The 11,000-nt window shown below is 37.2% G+C and overlaps 1 protein-coding gene across 1 annotated transcript; it reads left to right on the forward strand.

The window, feature by feature from the left end:
- Window positions 1–8,841: 8,841 nt before the first annotated feature.
- Window positions 8,842–10,659, forward strand: CHRM3 (cholinergic receptor muscarinic 3). Its single transcript, XM_030236024.2, has one exon. It carries the CDS (start codon window positions 8,857–8,859, stop codon window positions 10,657–10,659), a length of 1,803 nt encoding a protein of 600 aa, XP_030091884.1. The 5' UTR covers window positions 8,842–8,856.
- Window positions 10,660–11,000: the final 341 nt, after the last annotated feature.

Consider the following 11,000-nt stretch of genomic DNA (forward strand, 5'->3'; position numbering starts at 1 on the left):
GCACTTTTAAATGGATGGAATGATGGACTTCAAATATACTGGTGAAAAAAGAAACAAAGTATTCATTAAAATATTTTGAGTGACATGTTGCAACAAAAAGTATCTTCCCTTTTTTTCTTGATTATTTACCAAAGTGTTTCACTGAGGTAAAAAATATTCTGTTTCAACCATAAAATAGCATTTTGTTTGCAAGTGTATTACAGAAATTTAATACATAAAAAGGATGCACACAGAACTCTTTACCTCCCCAGCAATAAAGCCTTTCCAAATAATTACTAGCACAATTCATAAGCTTATCAGTGTGAAAAGATATCCCCAAATCTCAGATTATAAGAATTTCCATTCTGTAAAACAATAAATTAATTCACCGAAAATGTTATTTTCTGACCAACTGTGATAACTTGGCACCAAGAAAAAATGTTTTAACACATTATTATGATTGCATGCTTTAAGGCATTATTTAGACAAAATAATAAGCAGTATTTTATATTAAAATCATAACATTCTTACACAAAGTTTCTCATCAAATTTCCTTTTCCATATAAATAGTTTGTGTCCAAAAAGCTATGTAGATTTCCTTAGCCAGTAGCTTTTTCTTTGTGATTTCTCTTCTCTAGCTGAAACCTCTCAACAGGGTTGTGATGTTTTTTTCTTTCACTTTTTAAGTAAACCATCTGTCCTGTGTGGGAGTATTGGGTTTGCCACAGTAGATAGCAGCAATATTTCAATCACCAAAGCCAATACCAGTAAATTTCTCTTAATAGAGAATTTCCTAGCATTTTTCAAGTCACTTATGCATCCCATGTAAAGTTGCCACACTATCCATCATCAGCAAAAGCCAAAGTAGATTGCAAGTGCATGCAAGTGTTAAAGTGCCCTTTAACACTTGCATGCAGTGCCATAGTTACAGTAGGAAACCCAGTGGTCAGCAAGAGTTCCATTTAGGAACATTCAGACTCTCTGACACTCCAGGGAAGCTCAAATCCATGGTTTTTAACACATTTAAATGATGCTTCTTAGAGATCTTTTGTATAACAGGACCTGACACCAGGTAAACATGACTTTGTAACCAGAGACTTGGATAGCTCTATGCCAGACCTTGAGGAAAACACAAACATTTTTATAATTTTCACTCAATGAACAATGGAATGAGCTCATCTTCTTTCAACACTTTTTGTTACGAAACATCTGAGATTCAGCTCTAAGCTGAGAGAAAATGAAATTAGTTTCTGAAGGTAAAAAACATTGGAAAAGCAGAAAATCTGCAGTTTGAGGGGGCTTTTTTTACAGTTCTGTTGTTGTTGTTGTTGTTCGGGCTATTTCTTTTCTCACCATGAGAAAGATTTCCAGAAAAAAATATTTTCCATTTTCTTGCTTCAAGGCTTGACAGACATTTTGTCATTTCATTTTCTTCTTGCAGACAAATGAAATCGAAAAGATTGTGTCAGGTGTCAGGTGAGCTTCTTTAGAGCTCACTTTCCAGGCTCTCTGAATTCTTTGATACTTGAAAAGTGTTTGTACAATGTTCTGGTTTTCTCTGGAGGTGTATTGTGTAGTGAGCAAACAGAAAAAGCAAAATTTTATTTCTTTTTAAGGCCTGATCAATTGATGACTTCATTTTAAAGCAGTACCATTTAGGATAGTAAAGAGGTCTGCCTATGGGGTTTGTTGTTCCCTGTGAAGGGGCTTAATGGCTAACATTCACATTAAATATGGAATTTAAATGCATGCAAGTATTACTAAAGGTAGGGCAGGATTAGAAATATGACAGCATTTTTTTTGCTTTATCTAGAATTGATAACAATATCATTATTGTTATAATAATGATAACAATAGCAATATTGTTATAATAATATTCTTCTCAATATCTATGTGCTCAAACATGATTATTTTATAGAGGGCAATGCCATTTCAGTAAAAGAGGAGAAATCACTTACAATGCTTGATTTTTCTCTCTTTAGACACTATTTTTCCATGTTGATTCAAGGCATTCTAGCATTTAACAACATCTGGGAAAATGATGTCATTAAGCCTAAGAGTTCCCATTACTTTATTTCACATAGTGAAAATTTTAATGTGATTTAAAATATCTCATTGGGAGGATTATCTATGGAGTCAATGGACAGTGTTTCATAAAGAGAGAGCTGAAAATCTAGATCAAAACTCTGGTCCAGCATTATACTAATGAACAAAATATTAATCAATCCTGGGTTAAAAAGTGCATACATAATAAAAGACTGAAAGGAAGTCTTTAAGATGAAGTTTTTATTCCAAGGGAAAATATGCACTACTCACAAATAGAGGATATAATTGAATGCCATGTATTCTTCTTTCATTTAAATCTAATACCATATTTATATTCAGTGTAGTAATAAATCCTTTTTCTAAACTTTCCTGTCCCCACATGCCTGCAAAGTCAGTTTAGAGTGGTTTGCTCAAAGTGAGTAAAACTCTTAGTATTTGTAATTCTTACTAGCTTCAGGCTGCATGTCTGTTTCTTCCAATGTCAGTTAGACAGATGGGGAGTAATTCTAATATAGCTCACTGAAACTGCCCGGAATTTAGATAATTTCCTCTCTTTAAAGAATTGTACCTCACAGATTTAACTGAGCTGATAGTCAATATTTACTGTAATCTTAATTAGGCAAGGCTTGATTTGCTGTTGTTTTCAAGCATTTGAAAGCTCTAGACATGTCCAAACTCAGGCTTTTGAATATTCCACCTTGTTCTGTATGAATTGTTTAGACAATAACCACTAAGTGCACTTGTCCAAGAAAGACAAGTGCCTTTCCTTTGGCAAGTCTGCTGCTGCTACATGTGAGAAACCTGCACTGCCCTGAGGCTTGTCACAGGTGAGATCAGTAGCTCATTTCTGAAACTTCTGGGAATCATTTTAGAGGATTTCCAGATAGGATTGTTTTGAAACTGAAATTCATGGTGTGAATGAGTATTGGGTCATGGAGTAAATAAAAAATAAATAGTACAGAAACACTTATTCAGTAAATCTGTGAAAATCACTCTCCTTTAACTAAGCAGACAAGGATGTATGTTTGTTATAGATGGCATATTTGTAAAAAAAAATGCAAGAAAATTATGCAGGTTGTATAATAAATTCAATCTTTGATGGAAGTCTTAAGTGAAAGAGATCAGAAATGCATATCTGGATTTTTGCACAGATGCAACATCTGAGATTTTTCTTTTCTGGTCCTAATGGCAACAAGGTACTTATTTTTGAGACAATGTAAATAAGCAGATGTTTCCACTGAAGTCACTGGCCATTAAAATACATTACTATTCAAAGTTACGTGTCTATCACAATATAAAAACCCTCAGTGAAGGGTTCATACTACAGGAAATAAGGTGTTTGGAAGAGGAAATTCTCTAAAAGCAAACACAGTTTAAGCAATCACGTCCCCAGAGGATGTGGCAGGTACAGCTGGGCAATATGAACACGTCTCTCACTCCTAGTAAAGAAGTTGGTAGAAGTTTGCCAAAGCTCACTGGCAAACTAAGGCACAGAAGAGGCTCTTGCCATGGCCCAGCTTTAGAGTGTATTTCCTGGCTCTGCCAGGTACACAGACTCAAGCACTCCTAATCTGCCATCCTTAGATGTCCCAGCAGGAACACTGAGGTAGCATCCCCTTACCTCTGCCCCCCAGGAGGGATGCTCCTTTCCTCTGACTGCAGGGCTGCAACGGAGATGGATCAGTGCTATGCATTATCAGGTAGCTCAGTGCTATGCATTAGCTTCTCTATACACTCTTCAATGAAAAGGATCCATATGGTTAGAGAAATGAGATCCTAATTTGCTCATGCTAGACTTGACGCTAGCAGCACAAATAGAGTAAGCAAATAATGAGCAAATTTAATTCATTAATTTTAAAGTGCCGGCATTTAATTTAGGTGACTTTAGAAAACAAAATATATTTATGGATCCAAAATGGAAGCATTTGGGTTGAAGTGTTACTGGGATATGTTTGACTGAACATTATCTGTATCAAGTTTATAGCTATCAAGTTGATAGCTAATTAGTGAGAGAGATAGTCTTCCCTTATAACAATATTTGGAATAATGTGACAAAATTATGTGTGTATATATAGCTGCAGATATATGTGTGTATATAGACATAAGTGTATATATATACATACATACATAAGTGTATATATACATATATATATATATACACATATACTTTGTATATATACATATATTTGTATGCACACATATACTTTCATCTGCAGCTCTATATACATGTACTCGTCACATTATATGTGATATATATAAGTATATGACAATCTGTTTTTATCTATTGTGAAGGTGCAAGACATTGGCCGGGATTTTTCCCGGTCTGCTTGATTTCTATGGTTCTGTATTGTCATTCTTCAAAGAAGCTAAAATATGTTTAGTGTAATGTATTTAATATAAGTGTAATTTAGTCATGGTAATGCATAAAATGCATAAAATCTGAGGTTGTGTTCACTGATAATTACACTGTGCTTCCTGTTGCCACATAAACATTCATATGGAATCCTTTACTTTGTGCTACACTAGCTTCAATTGGTATGAGGTACTATAAATATAGAACTGTGAATGCTTTAATCTTCTATTACAACCTTTTAAAGTTCTTTATTGTATTTTGAAAAAATACACTGTATTTTGAGGGAAAAAAAACAACAAAAAAACCCACTGTGTGTTTTGAAATATTGTTATACATAGTCTTGCCAATAATCTTAGGAAAACCTAATAATTCAAATATATATTTTTATTTTACCATATGATAGTTTGGAACAAAGTGTATGTGCTAGTTTAGGTAACTGTATTAAGCATTCTGAAGGCTTCCTTTCTCTGTGTTAGAAAAGACTTTTATAAATCACTGTATGGAGCTCTCTGCTGTTTAGGCTAATGTGTATATAAGAGCAGTGCAGAAGAAAATGGAAAAATAAGGTAAGCAATTTTCTTGTCTTTGTAAACAGATGCAATGGGAAATTCTCCAGCCAAAGGCTTGCTAGTTTTGAGCTCACAGATAGCCAAGCCCATATATTGCCCTCTCACTTCCCAGAAAATGCTTCTTAGAGCCCTTTAAAGACAGCAAGAAAAATAGACTTCTTGAATAGAAAGATTTAAGGAAAAGAAAACTTTGGTAAAATGTGGAGTATTTACAAAAGCATTTAAATCTGAAATAAGCAGAGAGAAATAAAATGCACTGAAAATGTGTGATAGGACTGTCACTACTATTTATTCTACTTTGCTTTCTATTAACAGCAACGAGCAATAAATTAGACTAGTCAAAATCTAGGTTATACCCATTTATTGAAATCATTGACCATCTTTGTAGATGCTTTCTCCTACCCTTCCAGTCAGTCTTAATGGGATATCAAAAATCTCACTCCCTCTGGCTGGGCAGAGAGCAGGGGTTGCTGGATAGATGTGTATGAAGGTCTGTACAGCCATTGCCTGTACTGGGCCTAGGTTTTTCCTGAGTAATTCTGGGAAGTGTAGACTGTGTCTGATGATCTCTGGCCTGTACCCTTCATAAAAGCAAAAACAAGAACAAAAGTGCTCCAACCCACAGGGAATACCATTACTATGACCTTAGGTAAGTAATTATATATTCTTAGGCTAAAAGAAGTTTCCTTTGCTACTCCCTGCCTTGAAATTGTAATGTAGTGTATCATACCAATGATTTGTAAATTCTTATCATGGTATGTAAACCTATAATCATTTCACAGTTTGATATGTTTGCCTCACTCTGGCAGTGCTGCAGTGCTTGTTTTACTGAAGTATGTGTGGCTGCTTTCCCACTTGGTCACACATCATTCTGTCAGAGCTTGGCTTGCTGGGCAGGTGCTGGCGGCTGCCCTGCGAATCCCGCTGTCTTCTTGTCAAACCCAGGACACTCTTTCCCCCCAGCACTAATACAGAAAGCAGAAACTGCATGGCAGCTTTGGAAAATGATGGATAATGTAGCTTGCCTTGGTTTCCTAAAGGCAAGAAAATCCAGTTGTGCTGATCTGGTATGTTGTAGTGATGGTGGTAGTGGTAGTGATATTTTCTTTTTTCTGTGCAGATGGACATATGGTTAATACATTTCTTTTATTGAATTAAATGGTTCAATTACAGGAGCTTGTAGAAGAGGTAGAATAACAAAAGTCTGTACTCATCATCCCACTGGCACTTCCATTTTATCAAGTAGTGCAGCCAATGTGAGTTTAGGGTTCCCTCTAATCTCTGTGGAGCTTAAAAAAACAAATTACAGATGCAGGATTGCACTGGACAGCAGGAGACATATGGTGGGTTGTTCTCAGTTTCTCCTTTTCCTCTGTTACTGGACTGCTAAGAACTGTTCAGGTTTTCATTGAAACAATGACTTAGAGAAGCTCCTTTAAAGTCCAGACATGAAAGAACTGACCTGAGAAAGGAAGGTTTGGTTCCAACACTTCTTCAGGGTCTGAAAGACTGCAGCTGAATTATGATGATCCCAGGACTCCTGAGTCTTTTGAATCATGGCAATTCTGAAAGGATTTATCATTTCATTTCCATTGGAACTCCATTTCAAAGTCTACAGTTAAATAGAATTCACAATTGATTTATAGACTTAGTGATAGATAGTGTGGCATTTACACAATAATTTTGCAAGATTATTTGTATCTCTTATCTCTTATGGTATTTGTTTTGGACTTCCAAGGCTAACACTCAGATTAGTTCATGTTTGTGTTATACAATGAATATGTATACCTAACTGTTAATTATTTTTATTTCTTAAGTAATACCATTATTTTTACCATCATTTCTAAGGGATTTTTTTTCCTATCCATTTTAGTGGAAGTTTGATCTCCTTTATTGGTATATTCTTTCTGATTTTTTTCTTGTGTGTTAAAAGATACCAACTTGTCTTTTTTTATGAAAAGCAGCATAATGATATCATTGCCATCTAAATGTACCAATCAGACTTCTCAACCAATACTTGACTGGATTGGCAGTTGCCCTACAGAGGTTTCAGAAATTTATGGCCGCAGAGCGGATGCTTTCTGGCTTTCATCCTCTGCTCTCCATCCCCAGTGTGAGTGGAGAAAGGTCTGCACCCTATAACATTAATAATTTCTGGCATATATTTAGCAAATATCATTATTTGAGATCTCTCATACTATTCTGGTTTTGACCTCATCCCGTCTGACAGCTCTGGAAAAAATGCCTGCTTCCTAAATAAAACTTGCAAAAAGGATGGTTTCCAGCAGCCCTGTCTTACGATTTTTCTTTCTAGAAGTTGAGCTGCTCTGAGTTTTCAATCATTCTATCTGGCAAAAGGCTTTAAATTTAATTGTGTGATTTACCAGAGCAATATTTATTCATTATTATTGTGTTCATATTCTGAGTTATGCAATGATGAATGCATTAAAAGTGGACTGAATTAGATAATAATATGGCATCTTCATTGTAACCTGATAAAATCTCATTTGCACTAGATATTGAAATAGGGGAGAGGTTTGTGTTAGTTATCCTATATGAACAAAGGAAAGGAATTGCTGATCTATTTACTGAATATATCAAGGAAACTGCCCCATTTAAAATCCCACAGTATTTTATGGCTTCATAACAAAACCAAGTACATTTCAAGGGAAATGTGAATTTAGAAATTAATTAGATAAACATTAGCAAACTCTCCTATTTTGGCTAAATACTTTAATGTAAAATCAGTGCATTTTGATACTCATTAATATCTCATGCCATTATATATTGACTCTGGAAGGATTCACATTTAGAAAACAAACAAACATTGACAGCATATTTTGCTCAATGTTTACAGTCAATGATAGACTTTTTCATCTGAATTTCTTCTTCTTGATGATATAATTCATTTACTACTAGGGATCCAGTCAGCTGACTAGAGAAACTAAGAAATAAGAGAATTGCAAGTTCCTAGTCTGAACATGTTTTCATTTTATGTTAGTACTGGGGGAAAAGGATTAACACTTAATTATTAATTCCTTTCATGCTTTTTTCTGCTATTTTCCTAAAGTGCTTAGTGATTGCTTTGACATACATCTGTCAAAATTATTTTCCTGACTCTAGAGACCATAATTTCAAAGTCACTTTTACCATGTGTTGCCCCCAAAGTCATTAGATTTGCAAAAGTCATTAGATGTGCAAAATCCTTGGTCCAAGCATAAAAATATGCATGAAAAAAATGAATAGTGGCATGTGCAAAAGATGCTAATGAGAATATTTACTACTTTTATCAGATAGCTGAAAGGTAGATGAAAATGGGAAGAGTTTTGCAGCCTCACATGTTAGAGTAGCTTGATGCAGTGAAATTATGCTGGCTTGTATCTCCAAAGTTTAAGGAAAGGCAGAGCAATATTTTTGTTTGTCATCAACTATAGCTGGAGCAGCAGAGAGTCTGTGGCTCTCTTGTGCTAGAGCCAGGATAGCAGTGGGGACCAGTGTTGATTGGAACATGGAAGATTTTTGGCTTCATATGATTGGAACTTAATTTTTAAAGGCTCCAGGATTTTTGCGATTTTGAGTTCAGGATGGATCCTGCAGGCCACGTTTTAATTCAGAGTTAGAGTTTGGGGGCATTTTAATACTACTGCACATTCAAATTCTCCTGGGATTTTGGTTCCTCTGTAATTGAATGTTTATGAGGAAACACTATAAAGAGTTCAGATCAATCACAGTCTGGATATCACATACAAGTTTGACTTGAAATGTGTCACAGGCAGCTTGGCTTTTTAAAGACATCTTTCAAAGTGCAAAAGTGATTTTATGTACAAGTATGAGGACGGTTATTTAACATCTTCACCTGTTCACTTGATTTTTGTTTTTCTCTGCTACAGACTATGTCAGAGAACCACAATGATCATGCATAATAACAGTTCATCCTCGCTCCTTTTACCAAATGTGAGCTCCTTCTGGAAGAGAGATTCGCATGGACCGGGACTCCTCGATGAAGCAGCATCACTCATTGGCAGCTATGATTTCCCTCAGACCACAGAGAGTTTTCCTTTCTCCACTGTGGAATCAACAAACATGACCCTAAATGCCACAAGCAAAGACCCTCTGGGTGGACACACTGTCTGGCAAGTAGTTTTGATTGCTTTCCTCACTGGGATCCTTGCACTGGTGACCATCATAGGAAACATCTTAGTGATTGTTGCATTTAAGGTTAACAAACAACTGAAAACAGTCAACAACTACTTCTTGTTGAGCCTTGCTTGTGCAGATTTGATCATCGGTGTTCTTTCCATGAATCTTTATACCACATACATCATCATGGACCACTGGGCTTTGGGAAGCTTGGCCTGTGATCTTTGGCTCTCCATTGACTATGTCGCCAGTAATGCCTCTGTCATGAATCTCCTTGTGATAAGTTTTGACAGGTATTTTTCCATCACTAGGCCACTGACATACAGAGCCAAACGAACAACCAAAAGGGCTGGGGTAATGATTGGTTTAGCGTGGATCGTCTCTTTTGTTCTTTGGGCCCCTGCCATCTTGTTTTGGCAGTATTTCGTTGGGGAGAGGACTGTGCCTCCTGATGAATGTTTCATCCAGTTTCTAAGTGAACCTATCATCACTTTTGGCACTGCCATAGCTGCCTTTTATTTGCCGGTCACAATTATGAGTATTTTGTATTGGAGGATCTACAAGGAGACGGAGAAACGCACCAAAGAGTTAGCAGGGCTCCAGGCTTCGGGCAGCGAGGCAGAGGCAGCGCGCTTCGTGCACCAGACAGGCAGCTCCCGGAGCTGCAGCAGCTACGAGCTGCAGCGGCAGAACATGAAACGCTCCGCCCGGAAGAAATACAGACGCTGCCACTTCTGGCTCTCAATGAAGAGCTGGGAACCCAGCACAGATCAGGGGGACCAAGAGCATAGCAGCAGTGACAGCTGGAACAACAATGATGCTGCTGCCTCCCTTGAAAATTCAGCCTCCTCTGATGAAGAAGACATCGCTGCAGAGACCAGAGCCATCTATTCAATTGTGCTGAAACTTCCTGGTCACAGCGCTATCCTCAATTCCACAAAACTACCCTCCTCGGAAGATTTGCATGAGTCAGGGGATGAACTGCAGAAATCCGACGCAGAATCGAAGGAAAAGAAACCTAAAAAATTGCACCCTCCCAAAGGTGTTCAGGATGGTGGAAATTTCCAAAAGAGCTTTACTAAGCTTCCAATTGAGCCGGAATCAGAAGAGACAACCACAGCTTCTGACGGCATCTCATCAGTCACCAAGACATCGACAGCCCTGCCATTGTCCTTTAAGGAAGCAACCCTGGCAAAAAAGTTTGCCTTGAAGACCAGAAGTCAGATCACAAAACGAAAACGAATGTCACTTATCAAAGAAAAGAAAGCAGCACAGACACTCAGTGCCATTTTGTTTGCCTTCATCATTACCTGGACCCCATATAACATCATGGTTCTGGTGAACACCTTTTGCAGCTGTATCCCCAAAACTTTCTGGCACCTGGGGTATTGGCTTTGCTACATCAATAGCACAGTGAACCCTATGTGCTATGCACTGTGTAACAAAACATTCAGAAACACTTTCAAGATGCTGCTGCTGTGCCAGTGTGACAAACGAAAACGGCGCAAACAGCAGTATCAGCAAAGGCAGTCCGTCATTTTTCATAAGCGGATCCCTAGGGAGGCTTCATAGAATAGTATTTTTTAAACAAATAAAAAAATAACGAAGCAGGGACGTGATGGGATGGGACAGGATGGGGTGGGATGGGACAGAACAGGATGGCACGGGACAGGGCAGGATAGGCAAGGTAGTAAGGGATGAGACAGGATGGGTTGGGGCGGGAAGGTGGTTCCAGGGTTCTGATTCTATGGTTCAAACATCAAGACAAGAAAGCAGCTGCCAGGTTTATTTATCCTTTCAATAATCCAGTTTAATTTAAAAGTCAATCCACATTCAGCAAAAACTAAGAAACTTCAACATTTTTACTAAGGAGTGAAAGATTTAATAAAGTTTTCCTATGAATTTGTGAGAAG

Source organism: Serinus canaria, chromosome 3 (assembly GCF_022539315.1).
Source record: "Serinus canaria isolate serCan28SL12 chromosome 3, serCan2020, whole genome shotgun sequence".
Lineage (NCBI taxonomy): Eukaryota > Metazoa > Chordata > Aves > Passeriformes > Fringillidae > Serinus > Serinus canaria.